This window comes from Protopterus annectens, chromosome 2.part1 (genome assembly GCF_019279795.1).
Source record: "Protopterus annectens isolate FY-2018-M chromosome 2.part1, PAN1.0, whole genome shotgun sequence".
In the NCBI taxonomy this organism is placed as follows: domain Eukaryota; kingdom Metazoa; phylum Chordata; order Ceratodontiformes; family Protopteridae; genus Protopterus; species Protopterus annectens.
In genome coordinates, this window is record NC_056729.1 from 1,150,022,556 (window position 1) to 1,150,043,000 (window position 20,445).

The window sequence follows — 20,445 nt, forward strand, 5'->3', positions numbered from 1 at the left end:
GTTGCTAATATAGATTGACACTCCTCCACCTTTTGCTCCTGCTGGTGCAGCTGATGGTCTAAATGTGTGGCAGGCACTGAAGTCTTGCACTGCTGGATTACTCTCTGTGGCTTTAAACCATGCCTTGGTAATAGCACAGATGTCTATATTCTCCAGAGTGAGGAGAGCTTGTAGGGTGTGGAGTTTTTTGTTTAGGCTCCTAGCATTGAGTCGTAACACCTTCAGGTTTCTTTGGGTTTATTTGCTATATTGGTAGGTCTGTCAGTTTGGTATTGCCTAAAAAAGGCTCGGAGGGGGTTGATAAAGTTTTAGCCAATATTTGGAAGCCAAGGGGAGATAGGTGCAGACCATCCTTTGCAAAGCAACCTGGTTTGCTAACAATGTCCTCCCAAGCTGACAAGTATTGAATCCCTCTGGAAAGACACCAGAAACTAAGTCAATTAGTGAAGTCATCTTTGATGAAGGTAAAATGCTCAATGCAAGGCAAACACTTGCCTGACACATATATTCAAAGAGAACAACAATATATCTCTTCTTATTGTCCAGAGAAGCACATCTCAGGTCATTAACACCCACATGGATAATGATAGAATCATACTGGTACCTGTGGTGTAGTGACTTGAGTTTGTGTGTGTAACTTGATGGACCCTGGCTCCAGATAAATAACTAACCATTATATTCTCATTCTTCAGTCTGGTGAATGAGGCATCTGTGTGTCATACAATGGCATCTCCTATGATAAGAAACCTGTGTAATGTATTGGCTTGCCTTATGGGCTTTACTGTTAGGGCTCCACTGGGTGTAGGTGTATCTGTGGTGTTTGGTGTTGCTTTTGGTGAGTGCTTTAGAGAATACTGAGGGTATGCATTGCTGTTTATAGGCTTAGGAGTTCTTTGAGGTTTGGTAACATTGCTTTTAATGCCTCAGTGTAGGTTGGTTTATGTGTCTGGTGGATGTAGTGTGTGTGCGTGTGTTTGACAATCTTGTTTGTATACGAGATTTTTGCCTCCAATGAAATTGTGTATTTGCATCTCTCACATACTGTTTGTTTCTTTAAGGATTAAATGTTTGTGAGCATGAGACAATTGCTACATTGTCTCAGCATGCCCATATCTACCAAACTGGCTATGGAGACATTTGGAAATTACATATCCATGTTGTCCACAACTATATTTAAGTGGGCTACTGTAGGTCATGGATATAACAGCCAGCCAGCTTCCAAAATTTCAGGGCACCTTCTATGCAGCCAAACTGTCAAGCAGTTTGAGCTGAGCTGAGTAAAAAGACAAGTTTTGACATCAAGTCCTTCAGAGCTTTCTTGCCAGCAGCGAGAGAGAGGGGCTGAGTCCTGCTAGGACAATGCTAGGAAGAGCAAAAATACAGTCACACTGTGGCATAAACAACACACCAAAAATAAGGGAGATGGAGGGAGGGCGCAGCTACTGCAGAAGTCATCATTCACACCTCTAGTCTGTTATCTCTTTAGCTATGTGGGTAGATTACTTTATCTTACTACATTTGGGATGAGAAAGGAGAAAAGTCCAGGAGCCCATGGGGAATGGTCCTTGCAAAACCAGATCTAGACCTCAGGAAGGAATGAAGCTTGTAATACTTTGTTAAAGTATGTACAGAGGACCAAGTTGTGGCTTCTAGAATACTTCTAGTAACCAAACCTTTCCAAAAAGCCATAAATGAAGCCAAGGCCCTTGTTGAGTGGAACTTCACCCTGTCTGGAAATGTTTTGTTGTGGCAAGTATATAAAAAAAAGTTAATAGCCTTAGCCAACCATTTGGAAATAGTCTGTATTGACACAGTTTGTCCCTTCTTTTTACCTTTACAAAAAAGAATAGGAGATTTGAAGATCTGAAATATCGTTCTGTCACGATAGTACTTGAGTTGTGAGTGTATGTCCAAGGTATGGAATATACTTTTCCCCTCAGTGTGGGGAGCCTGGGATTGGAGTGGACAGTGGGAAGCATGGGAGGATGTGTGTTTATGTGGAGCTGATGATACAGTAGGCAGTGAGGGGTGTCATGGAGCCTTTCATCTATGGCACCATTTCACCCAAGACTGGCCCGACGCATGTGGCTGTTGTAATGTAATATCACTGCAACTAAATGTATCACCGTGAATGACTTTCTATGAAATGGACCAACATGATGGAGTACTCAGACCTATTTTAATGTAAGAGCATTATAGCTATAGTTCAGTGTGTGCATACTACTAAACCTTTGCAGCATGAACTAAAAGACTGCCTAGATGGGTTGATAGTAAGACTAGAACCGGCCTGGGCCCCCCAGTTTGACATTTGCTGTAGCCCTCAAAATAATAACATTGGCCCTGCCTACTCCATTCACCCTTTCTATACTCGGGCTCACACTAATCCCCTACTCTATCCCAATTCCTACCCACCCCCACATAGCCTAAACTTATATATACAAAGCCACATCCATCTAAGAAAATAACCAATTAATTCAACCATCTAATTAGTAAACACCTAAACTCCCTCCTCAACTATCACTTAACTTTTTACCACACCCTCACATACCCTCACTCTCATTCAGCTGTGGCCTTTCTACACCTACCAATCCCGATAACTCTTTCTTTCCTATCCCACCTGACATCCCTTCCCAGCCACATGCATACCACAAACAATCACTTTTTTAACTACTCAGCCTTGCACCACAAACAGGGCCGTAACACAACCCTCCATAACTCTGTCACTGTAACCCACTTCCTTCATTCATTACTTCAAACTTAAGATCCTAACTGCAAACCTTAAATCAAAAATAAGCTTCCAAAAAACTCAGTAACTCATATCCCCTCAATATACACTCTATGTCCTGTAAAACTGACATTATATGGTGGCATACACCCAAATCCAGGACCATCTACTGCAATCGCTACTCATATTCCAAAACCAAATATACCTCTCTCAGTTCCCAAAACATTCTCATTACAAATTTTCCACCTGAACATTGAAACATTTGCAATAAAACAGATTGGCTTGCATGGATAGACCAACACTCTCATGTCATACTAATAATTACAGAAACTTGTTTAAAGCCCCTTATTAAAGATGAAGAAATACTACTACCCAGTTACCACACTCCAAGGGTAGATAGGCAAAACAAAAATGTAGGAGGTCTAGCCATCTTATATAAAACTACTCTGCAGCTTATCCTTTCCTCAATCCCTCCATCTCAACATGCCAAAATCATTAGTGCTGTACAGAAACTATATCCCCACAAAACCCTATCCATAACAGGTCTTTATGTCCCTCTTGGAAATAACATCATCACTGCTAAATAAGTTTTATCATGGGTCACCTCTAATATCCCACAAGAAGAGATAATTTTACAAGATTTCAGTATCGACTGGCTGTCTATCAGTTGTGATTATTCTCAAAATGCCATCAGTCTCTATGGCCTATTACCTTTTCTACCTGCTACATAAATAGCAACAAAGGTTCAATACTTGATTGGATACTCACTGCCTCCCCTAACAACATATTCTTCTATGGCTGTCTCTTTAATGCTCTAAGTGACAATTTTCTTACCTTTGTCATCACAGCTCAAAACCACACTCCCAAACAGCACCACGTTAATGAAGTATGGAATCTCTACTACTTCCAAAAAGCAACATTTTTCCAGAACCTACAACTTTGTAACTGGCAACATCTAAAAGATTCCCCCATAGAAGATACTGTTACAGAATTCTCCAGAACCTTCCTTAAACAGTTTAGCTTCCTCAGAACAAAACATGTAGACTCCATATGAGCCCCTTGGCTGACCAGAACCACAAAACATTTAATGAAACTCAGAGACAATGCCTGGAATTCCTGGATCAAAAATAAAACACAAAACAACCTACAAATATATTAGTCACTCAGAAATCATGCTAAATACCAAATCAAAGTAGATAAAAAATTACAACACAAAACTTACAGTGCAAAAACCTTCAAAACCGAAAGGCATTCTAGTCAACATTAACAAAATCTTCAAACCAGTCCGTGCAACCCCACCCAAATCCACAGTGCTCAACAACATAGAAAATAATGTCACTGTCCTTAAAATGCACTTCACAAATGTAGTCATATCCCTAATCAAACACCACACCCCTCCTACCAATATGTCCATTCCCAGCAACACTTGTGACTCTGCTGCCTTTTCATTGCAACCAGTTCCCACCTCAAACATTAAAAAACTTTTCTTAAAACTAAAACCCACCACCTAACACATGACAATCTCCCGGTTGAATATCTACAAATGGAAGTTGAGGCTATAGCCTATCCAATTTCCATACATGTAAACTGCTCTAAAACAGAAGCATATGTCCCAACACTATGGAAACATAAGTTGTATCTTACCGCTAAGTAAAGGAGGCAATAACAATGAACTGAGTGCTGCCATATTACTGTCCTTTCCCCCTTATTTAAACTTCTTGAAAAATAAATTCAATCCCAGCTCTCCCAATAGCTTACCAAAAATAACCTCCTCTGCCCCTCCCAACACAGCTTCTTCCCCATCATAGCACTACTATAGCCCTCCTACATTTCATTAATCCTGTAAATACCACAGGAATGAAGGAAGACTAGTCTAGACCTTTCCAAAGCCTTCAGCACAGTCTCACATCCTACCCTTCTACAAAAACTGTCAACTCTAGAATATGATGATAGTTTAGCAGCTATCTTGCTAATGGATTGCAGGTCATAAAATGGCACAAAGACTTCTACCCTTTTCTCCCAGTCTTCACATGTGTCCCCCAAGGGTCCAGTCTTGGTCCCATTTTTTCAATATATTCATTAATAATCTCATGGATACCTCCAAATCAGAAGTGATAGTTCAATACGTTGATGACTCCACCCCCATAAGTAGCACCCAAAACTATAACAACCTTCAACAAATCACTCTAGAATCCCTATCCATTGAAGCCTGGCTTACTGACTTACAACTTTTTCTTAACATCCTAATAAAGCAAACTTAATCTCTTTAACCTGAGATACCTCTCAGCCTAGATACCCTCCTTTGATATTCTCTCAGCAAAGAAAAATAACATTGAAATCTTCCCATATACTAAGCTGCTTGGAATTCTATAGTGACAATAGCTTACAATTTGACTACTACATCCAACATACAGTTAACAAAACTCACCAGAAATTGAGTTCCCTGTATAGAATCAAACACTTCCTCACTGACCAAACCAGAAAACGCTTTTCTACTCAGACCGTATTTTCAACAACTTGCAAGTCTCTCAAAGCTCAAACAATGGTAACACAAAGTAGCAAAGTTTGCAGTAAATCACCCACAAAAGTCCCACCACTGCATAGCACTCAAAAAATTAAACTGACTTGAACTACTCCACTTACTATCTTAATCCCAGCTTGTGACTACTCATGACTTCATCTAAAAATTTACAAACTGTCCATGTGCGTTTACTCCAATCCCACCATACAAACCAAACAGAACCCCCCTCCCCGCTCAACCTAAATGCTGCTTCTCCATATCACTAAATCCATCAGTACAGCTGGTGACAGTCTGTTCTCAAGCTACGTCACCAAAGCATGGAATACACCTCCCTCTGAAAAAGCAGAACACCTCAAACATTTTAAACAAAAGCTAAAGTCACACCCACAGAATCTCTGTCTTTGCCTCTGTACTAATCCTGGATAAGTACATCTAGACTAAACCATAATGCCACACTTCTTCCTACCCTTCAGTTACTTCCTTCTCATCTCTTTCTCTCAGTCCTTCTTATCTAGTTCTCACCCACTTGCCGTAACTGACTACTACTCCCCCATTTTCCCACTTACTTCATTTCTTCTTACGTTCACCTACATAATCTTCTTTCCCCTTCATTTCCTCCTTCTTTACACTTTGTCACTTCTAGTCCTTAGTCTTTAGTCAACTACACCAGCTTCTGACTAGCAAAACAAAACAAAACAAAACAAAAACTAAAGCATAAAAGGGTATGAAACTACTTACTGAAGTATACAGTGCTACTGGTCCACTGAAATTTATGTCTGTATATATACAATGTTACTGGTCCACTGAAATTTATGTCTGTATATTGAATTATGCTTATCATCTTCCTCCATTCATAACAATAATCTGTATCTGCGCCTTATTGTATTATTTGCTATGACTCCATTGCTATTCGGACTATTCAAAATACTATTGAATAACTTTACTATACCATGTGGAAATGTTTACAGATGTCTTTAGTCACTAGACTATGTATATAGTTATAAAATTATGTTTTTCTACACAATGTATAAATCTTCATCTAATACGTACCATTTGGAGCTTTTCTCCCTGGGCCTCTGCTGAAAAGGAGAATCTGTGCCCAGTTAGACTTTCCTGGTCAACAAATGCAATAAATAAATAAAAAGAAATAAGTACACCAAAGCATGCATGCAAATGAGGCATGTGGACTCCCTCAGTGTCCCCCACAGAAGATACTGATTTTGATGAGGGGAGGTGTCCCACTGATCCCTCTTGAAGATGGTGAGATCCTTGAGCTACTGAGGCAGAAAGGGGGTTGTTCACTCATGCTACTCTCAGGAAGAATCAGTATCCCTTAAGGATTTTGGGGTTGTCCTGTCTACTTCTTAGATGGTTGCTCTCACTCATGAACTGGTAGACCTGGTTTTGATATCAGTGTGGAAGCAACGAGATGTGTTCAAACCAGTCCCCTCAAAATCTTATACAATTCTATTTTCCCCAAAAGATAAACCTTCTGGAGCAAGCATTCTACTGTAGATTCTATGGTCATAGTGGTGGCCACCAAGAAAGAGCTCACTGAAAAGAGCTATACCGTCCATCCCCCTACCAGGGAGCCAAAGTGTTGGACAGGTTTGGAAAGTGGGTGTATGCTTCAGCAACCTTCATTTTCAGGTTGCTGAATTAATTTGGCCCATGTAACACACTTTCAGAAGGACTTGACAAAAGAATTTTCCATGTCCCTGTCTTGGTCTTTCTTTGTGGAAGATAGTAAATCAGTTGATATGCAGTTGGCTACCCTTTAGTCCCTGCCAAATATATCCATGTGCCTTATTTGTAATGCAAACATCTATGTTTGTCTTTCCACAAGAACAGGGTATCACTGAGGGCCAGTCCCTCTTTTCTCAATAAAGTAGTCAAAGAATCCTCACTGAAGCAAGCAATCAATCTTCCTGTTTTCTTTCTCCATTTTTCTAATAAGGAAGAGTAAATGATACATATTTTGAATGTGCACTGAGAGCTCAGATTGTATTTGCACCATACTAAGAATATTAGAAAGACTGACCAATTGTATGCATCCTTCTCTTCTGCTAAATTGTGTAAAAACATTTTGAAAGTAATTATTTCTCAGTGGCTATCTGAATGCACTCCTTATGTATAGAAGGAAGACTGATTGTCTCTGTCTGGCAATCCCAAGGTTGACTCTACCAGGTTCATAGGTTCATATTACCTAAGATCGAGTTTGCCCATAGGCAAGGGGAGGAGCCTGAATTTTGGATCCACTGGAATCAAAGTAAGAGTGGCTGAAGTCAGATCTGTTCTGATTCAAAGCCCCATACATTGAGCAGGATGAAAACAGACATCATGGAACTGTCATTATGGCAACTACATAACTAGGTCAGTTGCTACTTCAGATGCCTTTTCCTCAAAAGTACCAATTGATGACATCTGTGCAGTAGCTACCTGGTTTAATGTCCACACCTTCGTATCTCACTACAAACTAGACTTGCAGTCTAGGTCAAGAGCATCCTTTGGTACAGCCATTCTCTATGATATCCTTCACTAGACCTCTCAAGATTTGCAGTAGCTTGGGACTTTGTCCCTTAAGTTTAAGATGGACAGAAGAGACAATGAATGACAAGAAAGTTATGTACTTGCCATAACAGCAGAGCCATGTTGTCTGCTTCCATTCTCCTCAACTTCCCTCCCTCCATCCCACTTCAAGATCTCATTTCATATTTTCTTGCTTCTGGAATGACCACACCGATCTTCTGAGAGCCTGTACATGTTATTGCCATGGTCTGTATATCAAAAGTATTTATTTTCAGGAAATGTTCATGTTTGTGGGGTTGCCATTGTCCTTGTTGTATGAAGTGGCAAACTCAAGCTGAGGTAATTCAGTGCTAGAAGGGAAATTATAACTCCCCTCCTAGCACTGAATTACCTCAGAATGAGTTTGCCCATAGGTAATGAGAGGATCCTGAGTCTTGGATCCAATGTCTAAGAGTGGCTGAAGTAAGATCTGTTCTGATTCAAAGACAAATATGTTCAGCAGGATGGAAACAGACAACATGGATCTATCATTATGGTAACTACATAACTCATTTATTTTTCATTTCTATAAGGTTCTTTTGATGAAGTAATGTGATTCAATATCATTTATCATGGATATTAGTTTAAAAAGTTTAAACAATGAATGTATGACAGATATTTCCACTGTGGAGCAGTAAGGAATATTGTCTTTGTAACACTCAGAATGAGAAATGTCCCTCATAATGAGGTACACTTGAGAGGTATGCCACATAAGGTGGCCCCACCTGCTGTGGTACATGGTAATGAGGCAATCAGGGGAGTAGCTAATGATAATTAGCCATATGCTGCCAGCCAGCAATACTTGTGGCTCCTGATTTACACTGCTGAGTGATTCAGAGAATCATGAGAGTATGTTAATTACCATGGTCAGCAGAGAGATTTAACTCAGCTAAAATTCAGTGGTAACCTAAGAGACCAAATGAAAGAAGCCATGCTGTAGAGAAGGTCAGCTAAGTTCTGTGGAAGCACAGGAGTTGGAGTTATGTGAGTGTGTGTATTTGTGTGGCAGTGTATGTGCTTGCCTGCAATGATACGTATGAAGTCAAATAAATATGTGTGTGTGTGTGTGTGTGTGTGTGTGTGTGTGTGTGTGTGTGTGTGTGTGTGTGTGTGTTTGCTGTGCAGTTGCAGTAGGACATATCTCTTAGCTGCACATATTTCGCAGAATGTCAAGATTTTTGCTTCATATTTTTGATCTATTTCTCATAAAACTGTGGTTTCCTGGCAAATCATTGATGGCTGAAGTCATAAAATAATGACATAAAATTTGAGTTTCAGACTTCATACCCTTCAAAAAATACATGCTAATGCAAAACATGTTATTCTGTCAAACTTTTTAACTTTATAAGAGCAGTATTTAAAAAGTGTCCCTATTTTGGGGCTTTTCTCCCCCCATTATCTATGGCTTTGTCCAGATTTCTTGGCCTAAGAGGTTGAGAGGTATTAGTTTATCAATAATGTATATGACTCTGTGTGTGTGTGTGTGTGTGTGTGTGTGTGTGTGTGTGTGTGTGTGTGTGTGTGTGTGTGTGTGTGGTGGTTGGTGGTGGGGTTGCCTGTCACCTCTCAATAGCTTTGCTCAAGAATTCTGGACAAAGCCAGCTGGGGGTATATATAGCCACAGACTGGCGGGATTTTTAAATTACTCTGCTTCACTTAAAAAGTTAATAGAACAACAGGTTCTAAACAATAAAAAGAATGAAACTCTAATGTCTAACATTATTGACTGCTTGTAATTCTCAGTGATTTACCAGAAAATCTAAAATGTTATAAGAATAGAGCAAATATATGAGACAACATTAGGGGCATTCTACAAATGTCTAGACAGGTGAGAGGTATGTTGCCTGTGCCAATGTGATACATGGGCCACTAGAGGGCACTAACTAAAACTACTGCTGCCAACGATGTAGAAACGTAAAACACACGAACACAGTTGAGGGCAGTTAGCATAAACTGTGATTCAAAGACTTCCAAATTAGCTGATAATGAGGTCTTCCTCTTTGCAGCTAAAACTGTCTATGAGTCACATGTTTTTTTTTTTTAAATTAAACTGACATTCCTGCAGTGGTAATTTTGTTTGACTGCAGCCAGGTTTTTCTGAATCCCAGGGATTGTTTTGTGTTGTGCATTTGACTGTGGAGTTCATCATCTTTAATTCTACATCTACTGTGTATGGTAATAGTCAAGGCAAAGCTAATTTGCTTGAAGGAAACTATAAAGAAATACAGGAGCAAATAAGATCCCTGACTTGGCAGTTCTGTCTCTGCTACAAGAGAACGTGTGCTGAATATTTTGTATCAAATTATTGCAGTGAAATACATCTGGTTTCAGTAATGGTATATTAAACATGTGGCTAAAATCAACTCAGACCTCTTTATTCTGGACTTTTCAGATGGCAGTGCTGTAATTTCTTTTTTTGAGTTTCAGAATTTTAAAAATCCTTTCGTAGTCACTCATATTTTTTGGATTTGTTTATCAAAACAAAAATAGCTGTTTTACTTATTTTACAGAGCTTTAGATTCATTTGAAGTCATTAAAACATTTATTTATTTATTAATACATGTATAATTGAATCATGAAACATACTTTGTAATCCATTTTTGTTTTGAACCACAACATACTTGTGTCATATCTGAATTGTTATATATTACTTCAAACCACTGGAGTACAATAATTACCATGAACCTTATATGTGAAAAACAGTGCATTACAAATTAAATACATCTAAAAAATACAAAGTAGTCAATCTTTAGGGGATAAACCAGCTATACAAACAAACCTATAATGCAAAATAAGAAGTCAGTTTGATGTCCAAAACTAAAAGTGAGTCAGCAGAAAACACAAGACTTCTACCCAAAGCAAAACATATATGTATTAATGGCAGTGATTAACTAGAAATATACTGAGGTATCACTGCCCTTGTGAAAGTGATACATCTACTTATGGACAAAGGACTATCCCAAATGGCGAAGGCAAATGATCAATACAAACTCAATACAAACTAAAAAAAAAAAGAGTTTTTAACTAACCAGGCTTGCTAGAGAGGTAAAGGTGCAACATACGGGAAACTAAATTGTCTTTATCACTGTGTTTCTCCTTTATGGCATATTACAGTTAAAGTAATTCACATGGGATGATCAAACCTGACTTATCTGTACAGATATTTATTTATTTCCATCAGATAGATAGAGGTGTTCATGAGGGACCCCTTTTAGTCACAACCTACCCACAAGTCATTTCATAAAGAAAACAAAACTACAGTGCATACACAGGTTAAGTATCTCCATATCATTTTCAAGCAAAATTACATAAAATATCGAACAATACTTTTAATAGTGCAAGTGTGATTATATAAATAATTATTAAAGTGAAGACCACCACCACATATTTAAAGTAATCTAGAACTGCTTAAACATTTGAATAGAATGGCATATTGGCCCAAACTCCAAATATCTGAATGCAATTTTTTTGAAAGCAAACACCAACTAAGTAATAATAGGGTGTAATACAGAAGCCAATAGAGTATGAATATTACACAGTGGAGACAATCCTATGTATTCCACGTGGCGGGGGCATCACCTCCCCTCCCTCATTTATATTTATCAACTGAAAAAAGGTGACAGAAAAACAATGTTCTCTTTATGTAAAAAAAAAAAAACAAGCTCATCTCACAAATCATTCAATATTAGAATTTAAATGGGTAAGAATATATGTGTGGGAGAGGTAAATTCCCCATCTTAGGGGTGCATGGAGACAACACCCCCACAGCAAATATAACAGTGTAACAGTTTTAGCATTCGTGTGCATTAGTTATTAATGCTTATCTGGTGTCATTGCCTTGGTCACTATAATATTAGGAAGTTTATTTCCTTAGCAACTTTATACTGATACAGTTTTAATAGGTTTGATAAATATCAGCAAAACTAACAAAGTTGCAGATTTTGGCAAAGGGATATATAATGTGATTCACTAAGTGATAGTTTTCCAGTAGGGTTGCATGGTTAGAGAAGCTGGCCTGAAATATATATACCTGTAATTGCATATCCTTAACCTTTTGTGAAATAAATATTGTGGCAGTAATAAAGTATATCTGGGCATGATCTGAATGTGGCTATGTTGCTTTCAGTTTCTTGCATATTATGGTGTTTGGTGGGAAGCTTGCTGAACCTTTGAGGACCCTAAGTGTATTTCTTGGAACAGCAGAACTGCAAGTGGAAACACCTCAGAATATCACCCAAACTTTAAGGCAACTCATTCTTAGAGTTAGTATATATTTATAAGTAACAGGGGGTGGAGTGGTGGGGTTACTGGAGATCAAGCTGCCTTGCAACAATGCTTTAATATTCTAATAGTGAGTTTTGAAATTCGCTGTTCTTTTTCATTTAAATCACAGTTTGTTTCTCAGAGATGTGGAATTACAACTTTTTAACTTGCTCTTGTGATACAGAACAATTTGATGTTACAGGGCATTAGCATTTTTGATTTGGGAATTTATTTAGATGCTGCAGAATACATAGTATAGTGTAGTTGCAGCAAAAGAAGAAGGACCATTATATCTGACAATAAATTAGCTGTAGGTTAAAAACTAGTGACATTGTATCTTTCCAGAAATATGATCTGGCTTCTTTTTGCAAAGTTCCTGATGGGTGTAGTGATGGAATTCCAGATGCCTGGCCCCTGAATAGAAAACAGTTTGTTGTCACTACATAAAGAATGCAGGTTGAGGAACATGGATTGGGAGCAGCTGACATAATGGCAAGTTGTAAAGCATGAGCCCATGAATGACGGGGCAGTAATTAAGATGTAGAAGTTTACAGATGATAATGCAACCAATCAGTAAGGCTCTGAGGTTGACTATGAGACAGCCTGCTGTCTGAAGGGTCGAGCAATAGATTATTTTTAAGCACACAGAACAGCAGCAGCTGAAGAAGAAGGGTGGTTTCTGGTTGAGGCATACATACAACAGCATCTAGACTATAACAGGCTTCACCAGTTAAACAATCAGAAATACTTTAGCATGCAGCAGACATGACTGATTCTTTTACAGCTTCTCAGCATATGGAGTGAAAAAGAGACTGCGGTCTAACCACAAACCCAAGTATTTAGGATTGGACAGTTTCCAGACAAAATCTATTGAGAACTATGAACAAGTTGAAAATGGCCATTCTCCTTGTAGTAATGATACATAAAAATCAATGACTGATCTTTGTAAAGTTAATTGCAATTGTCAGTATACAATAGTGGCCTGTTCTTTCTCAGGCAGATAGTTAATGCTAGCATTTGACTGACTAGCTCTATAGATTGTGAGATCATCAACATACTTTAGGATTTTACATCTGAGGTTATGTAGTTATGCTTTCATTCATTTGTCAGTATGTACTTTATAGGATCATAGGACACTACTAGGCTATTGACCCGGAGGCCATTTCAAGCCTAGCTGTTTCATCCCAATGTAATACCATAGAAATGTTAGTTAATACCCAAGATTGCATTTAGTAATGGCTGCCCATGTCTAGGAGGGTTGTGGGTGCTATTCCCAGTAAAAATTTGAAAACTGAAAACAAAAGATCACAGAAAAGATTACAGTACTACTTGTCTATGAAGCCAGAAGGGACAAGAGAATTTATATTGAATAAGAACCCTTATTCCCAGTTGTAAGGGTTGCTTGAGAAGAGTTTGGCAACAGTGTTGTTCAAGTTACAAAATTAATGTTTTCTTATGAGAAATATATGAGGTGATGGAATCCACGTCCTTACACAGGTCATTGAAGATAACTGCAGCCAGATTTCTGTTCTCCATCTTAATGTAAATAGTATTATCTAGGAGATGGCAACATTGTTAGCAGTGTGCCCTCTTTGGAAGACATGCTGATACTTATTTATTAAGTTTATATGTGATGTGGAAGGAGAGAAGGCGTTCTGTTCTAGCGCTTTACAGGTAGAGGTAATAAAGGAGAACATCTGGAAACCATGGCATGAAGTCCACATTCGGATACTAAGAGAGTGATTCTTCAAAGAGAGAGAAGGTGACTATTATCATGACAGACAATGAAGATACAGGTAAAGAGGATGGGCAGGAAGGTATTACGGGCTATGAAGAATTTTGGTATAGACCACTACCTCTTGATTAAGCACAATATGGAATTTTACAGCTCAGTGGAATTGCAGATGGAGACTGGTTGGAATGGGAATGAAGGTGGGAGAATCCATAGAAGTGCTGAGGATGTGAAAAATCAAGACATGAAGACTTGCATCAGGAAGTCAGCAAATGTTTGTGTAATGTTCAGAGAGTGCAAGCATTTAGAAATGGTTATTAAAAGTAAAGGGTAGTATCAGTTTTATTTGTGGGATTCATGAATTTCAAGGCAACTGAATCTTGTGGCCATTTATTATTTACAGTCCTCACCTTTAGGCTATACTGCCTTTCCTATGAGGATTAGGCCACTCAAACCAGGGGTGAATTTATGGATGCCCATCCAGTCATTTATAACCCATTTGAAGGATGATGTACCACACTACTTAATCTCTGGAAATACTTCCAGAGAAATACTTAACTCCTTCCTGAAAGGTTTCAAATGTTGGAGCAGAATACCTTTCTTGCTTTGTTTGTGAACAAGTCATTTTGTATTCATTACAGGTCCTATTTTACAGATTAAAAGTAGTTTCTAGCTGTGGTGGAATACGAGGTACAACAGGATGTCTTGGTATTTTAGCAGTCTGAGGAAAGATTATATTTTGGTGGGGGGAAGAAGGTGAGGAAATATTCAGTCAAATTGAAAAAAAGCATTTCAAGAAAAAGTGAGTGTTGGAAATTTGTTGTAAAAATGTGGAAATAAAATAGTATGCCTGGGGATTTCATCTTACTAGGAAAGAGTGTAGGCAGTACAAGGACCATGGTAAGTAGATTATGTACTGAATTTGTCCGTGATAATGCAATCTAGAATGATGTTTCTTCCAGTTATAGGATTAAGGCTATTGATTGGAGTCACTACTGGGGTTAGCAGATATGTGAACAACCTATTGCAGAGTTATTTTGGGTGAAAGAGTTCTAACAATTATTGAAATAATCACAATAGTACAGTTGCTTTTACATATTGCAACAATTGTAACATTCATGTAAATTATATTTTCTTTACAGTTGTTGCAGTGGGTAGCACACAGTAACTACTTGTATCTGCAGCTGTCCAACAATCAGGCTTTCACAAACAAAGCACTTAGCATTTACTGTCTCCGTGTTATTTGGGAAAACAGAATATCAGTGATGAGCGCATGAGAAATAGAACTCTTCCACCTGATCTTTTTCCTAGCCTCTCCGTATGAATACCACCATATTACTGACTCAGTACAGGTGAAATAATATTATCTGTTTTTAGCCAAGACATATCAACTCCGCTGATGTTAACTAGTACAATAAGACACAGGCTTCAGAGGTAGTGAATTCATTTTTGAGATGGCAGACATTAACACTGACTATATTGAAGCAACTGGATTACTTTTGTGGACTTATTTATTTATTTTCATTTTTAATAGGCTGAGTGCACTGGTCACAGAACTATTTTCAGTCAGATTCATAGTAATGGTGTTAGAAATTTCAAGAACAGCAGTAGAATGTGAGACACTGGAATACAGAGATAAGCAAAACCTTTTAAAGGAACAACATAGTTTTTACTGTTCCTTAACCTTTCAGACTAAGATGCCTTTCATCAAGCCATTATAATAACTGGTGTCAGGTACAATGCTGTAACACCCACTTGTGCCTAGAAAGTGAGAAGAGAGTGCACCATTTATTTTGTGTTGGCTGAAAGAAACATTTTAAGAAAATATTGTGGGAACAATAAAACCCAGTTCTAACATATTCTTACATACATGAGAACTATATCTGAAATGCAGATAGTGTGTGTGTGTGTGTGTGTGTGTGTGTGTGTGTGTGTGTGTGTGTGTGTGTGTGTGTGTGTGTGTGGGTATGTGTGTGGGTGTGTGTGTTTGCCTAAATATATACGTGTGCTTTTGTATGTGTGTGAACCTGAAACTGTAGCAGAGTGGGTTATGACTTGCCACAAAACTGAAGGACCTCAATGCATGATACATTACAATCATGCTCATTTAGGAAGGAAGAAGAAAAATGCTCGACATTAGCTGAAGTCATTTGGTTTGACACAATGTGAAAAAAGCACAATAAATGGAGATGTGCAGGAGAATTAGTTAAACCTACAGGATGAAAGAGACAATGTGAGATAGTGAGAGAGAGAGAGAGAGAGAGAGAGAGAGGAGTTGTGTTAGGTATATATTTTCATGTGTGGATAACTTTAATAATAAAAGTTGAAGAAGGGGGTTCTAATACAAAGGAATAACAGGAGGTATATAAGTGAATATTGTTCTGTAAAAATGAAATGTGTATGCAGTGTGTGGAAAGAGTAACCACACAGGAAGGAAAGATAGTAGATGTTGGGTGATGGCACAATATTTAAAAGTGTAAAGGGTAGTAGAGAAGAATGAAAATTGAAAAGGTAGCTAACACACTGGCAGCAAATATCCGACTGAATGTAAGCAGCAAGGCCAGTAGGGGAGGGAAGTGTTCATGCAGTTTCTCAGTAAGGTTGGGAGTATGGGCAATGCACTCTGCTCAACAGAGGTCGCTATGGGTGGAGTCTCCCTTGCCCTAAGGTGTAGAAACCTCATTATTTCAGTAAAGGAGCATGGGGGGGGGGGGTTGTAAGGGGCTTTGCCATACAAGAAAATGGTTTTCCAGATCCACTGCATGCAGAATTTGAAAAGATGAATATCATTCTTATGGCACAGAAATGGTCAAGAGCAAAGTATAGACACGTTAGAGACTTAACATTGATTCATTAAGATGTTTACTTACATACTATAAGGCAACATTTGAACTCAGTAGCATACCTCTGAAGCTCTTAGCAGAAGACTTCTGGACAAAACCAAAAATAATGGAGGGACAAAGGCCCAAAATCAGGGACAGATTTTAAATATCGGTTTTATAAACTTACAAAGTTGGATGGAATAAGAGGGATTGCATTTGTGTGCAGTTTTCAAATGACCGTATGGAACTCGCTTGTTTGTTATATTAAGTGACTTCAGTCCTCAGTGATTTCTCAGAAAAACACAAATTTTATGAGGAGCAGACCAAAAATATGAGGTATAAATCTGTACATTCTGCAAAATTCTAGACAATTGAGACATATATTCTGCAGGTTGATTAATGAACTATACAATATTTTGTTAGATGCATGAGTATTCAACACATAAATTTAATCAGGATTCTCAAAATAAACAAAGCGCAAGCAGAAGGACAGATACTTCAGCAGTTTAAGTGGGTCTACTTCTAATAATTGAAATACGACTTACCCATTGATGATGATTTCACTGAGACGACAACACCGAACCATTATTTTACCAAAGGATCACAATACCAACGTTTTTAACAGGGTAAGTATGCACTTTGCTAACATGGGGAAATTTGCCCTTTACCTAACTGTAGTGCAATCCCGGAGTTGGTATATTTAGTTAGGGGGGGTGTGAGGGGTGCAGCCCCCCACCTGGGTGGGCTTGACATGTTGTAGTGGGTTCCCGTGTTCCATATAGGCCAAGTGCATACTTATCCTGCTAAAATCTTCAGTAGTGTGATCATTCAATAAAGTAATGGTTTGGTTTTCTCATCTTGGTGAAGTCATCTTTGGATAAATTGGCTTTCTATTATTAGAAGTAGATCCATTTAAGTATATCCTTTTACAGAACACACACACAGGCATGCAGGCACACAGGAACACAACAAATACACAGACACACACACACACACACACGCACACACGCACACACACACACACACACACACACACACACACACACACACACACACACACACACACACACACACACACACACACACACACACACACACACACACACACACACTTCAATATAATCAATGTTCACAAATGGAACAGTTAAAATTTTTTCCCTGTAAAAATATGCTATCGTTCCCTTTGAAGTAGCAATATTTTAAAAATTCTGTATAGTATTTTTAAAGATAAACATACATACTAAACTGCAAATAAGGACATACTGAGCTTCGATAACAGTGTATTAATATTCATCAGTCAGTAATGATCCAGGGATGAAGTGGCATCTCTCTTTTTTTTTTAAGGTTGAAAAGCTAACCTACCCTTAAGTAAAGATTACACATAATGTAAAATAAAACAGATGTTACATAACATGATTGTGCAATAGCCATCCATTGTTAACTGGACTCATTGACAGCTGAATCTTCTGGCAAAAGACGATCACTGTCATCAGTTTCATTCAGGAACCTCCTACACCATGGAATACGAGCCATCAGTGGTTTGTGCAGCCCATTGTATAAGGATGCACCAAACAGCAGGATGATAAATCCCAAAATTTGAAGTCCATGGAATACTTCCCAGCCTACAGCCAGACTTACTACCCAGATAATGATGGTACGCAAGCTGTCCAACACCATGCGTGTTGTAGCACTGATTTCTTTAGTGACGCTAATGCCTGCAAAGTTGAAGAATGCAATACTAAAGATGTTACCCAGTATTGCTACAATGATAAGAGGTTTCTTTCCCATTTGGCAAAAAGCATCCAGAGCATCTTCTAGGACTTGCCTTGGATTACCACTGAAACTACCAACAGGTATGTAATACATTGGAATAAGCAGCAAAGTGAGAACTACAAATCCAAAAAATCCTGAAAAGGAAAAAAAAGATATTTCAATAAGAAAAGCAACTAAACATTGAAATGCCAGCTATTAAATAAACTTATCAGAATATGACATTCAGCATACTTTCTGATTCACTGTCTGAGCCATGCTTTCTTTTATTATGTTATGGTCAAAATGTGTCTGAAATTATGTATAATGACTTGCACACTTATTTTGGGTGGTGCTGCAGATATGAGTTTGCATATTATATTTTCTGAATGGCTAAGACGGTCAGATGAAACAGAATGCACACAACCACCAGCACTGTTTTTTTTATTATGTTCATGCAAAATCATTTGATTCTCATATTTCAGACGAAGTGCAATCATTAAGATTCTTCAAAGGCAAATTACATTTTCATGAAAACATCCATTTGTCCTGTTTTGTACATCTGCAGCATTTTATGTCTTGCTAACATTTTCTGCAGGCTTTACTAGTTATCTTTTTTCTGCAGATGTAGCTCCTCAGTGTCACACCACATTTCCTTTAGCACTCTTACAACTTGCTTAGTTTCTTTTATAGGCTGCATAACTTCCCCCTGACTCATGCTACAATGTCATCTATTCTGCACATCTTCTTCCGCTTACTAAAACCCTTTTAGTTCCATGTTTAGTTATAGTTAATATTGAAAACTTACATAATTAGTTTTGAACAGTAGCTATTTAGTGTAGTTAAGATTTAAAAAAAATACCTATAGTTAAGATTTGGCAAATTAAGTAATAGTAAATTATAGATTGTAAATAACATGCACATTTTCCTGTTTCTTCCTAAGATTTTACTTCTATTACTATATCCAATAGTTAAAGTTCTTTGCAAAAAAACCTCTACATTGCTTCAATGGTTAGTATTTATTACACGATATAACATGTCTAATTGCTCTACCAGGTAATTTCAAACAGTGTCCATTGCTGAATAATCAACCAGATATACAGCTATCTGTGAACATCAAAATGCTTTCAATGTGTGGTTACTGATTTTTTTTTTCTGATTGCATTTTTTTAATAACGTTGGAGATTTTGTCTCAGGGCACTCATCTCTACCTGCACTCTCAGTGAGACACTCGTAGCTAGGAAACAAACAAAAATACACCCCAGGATTCATGAAGCTTGCGCCAGGTGCAGGCATAGCGTAGGTGGTATAATGCCAAATATGGCCGTCGAGCGATTCAGGTACGATCCAATTCCATGTGCAATACCGGCGTACGCCAGAACTGCGCAGCCCCCGGCTTAGGTATGCTAATCACCCCATGCGCAGTGTCGCACCATGCAAATGAAGGCATATAGTGATTCATGAAGTGGTGCAGGCGTAGCGTAAGCCCACGGAAATGTAAACCAAAAAACATGGTTTACATTTTCCCAAACAGAACATCGGAGCTATGGAAGAGGGCCAGACCCAGCTATCACAGCATTAACATATGCCAATGGCAAAATACACAGCCAATGGCATAAGAAAAGATGCACAACACGTAAATAACAACATTTAATGACATGTCCACAGTAATGCACAGCACAACCGCAGGGCATGTGTGCGGAAGCTGTAACATAAAGAAATAATATAAAAATGTCATAAAATCGCAACGTAATAGAAATCAGGTTTACAGCATAATACACAATGGTAGGCATGGAACACCACAACCAAGGTGCAAGGGTTGCTAAGGGCCTGCGATAGTGTTCGGTAACTATGAATTAGTAGTCAATGCCATGCAAATGAGGCAGATAATACTGAATCGCAAATGTCCCGCCGGATGAAGGTTGTACCATACGGCGCAGTGGTATAACACCAAGGAGTGGCTCAGAGGAGATACATGACATCAGCAGAGGGGTGTGCCACTGTAGCAGTAAGCACATTGGAGCAATGCAAATCTGGCCTGTCCATTGCTAAGCAAAGCTGCAGG

General features: G+C 38.4%; 1 protein-coding gene across 1 annotated transcript in view; it reads right to left on the reverse strand.

The window, feature by feature from the left end:
- Positions 1-17,736: 17,736 nt before the first annotated feature.
- SLC35F6 (solute carrier family 35 member F6) overlaps positions 17,737-20,445 on the reverse strand; it is an 802,941-nt gene continuing 800,232 nt past the window's right edge. The window contains exon 6 of the mRNA XM_044062685.1: positions 17,737-18,538. Within this exon, the coding sequence (XP_043918620.1) occupies positions 18,069-18,538 (470 nt within the window). The 3' untranslated portion in view covers positions 17,737-18,068. The remainder of the gene's footprint in view (positions 18,539-20,445) is intronic.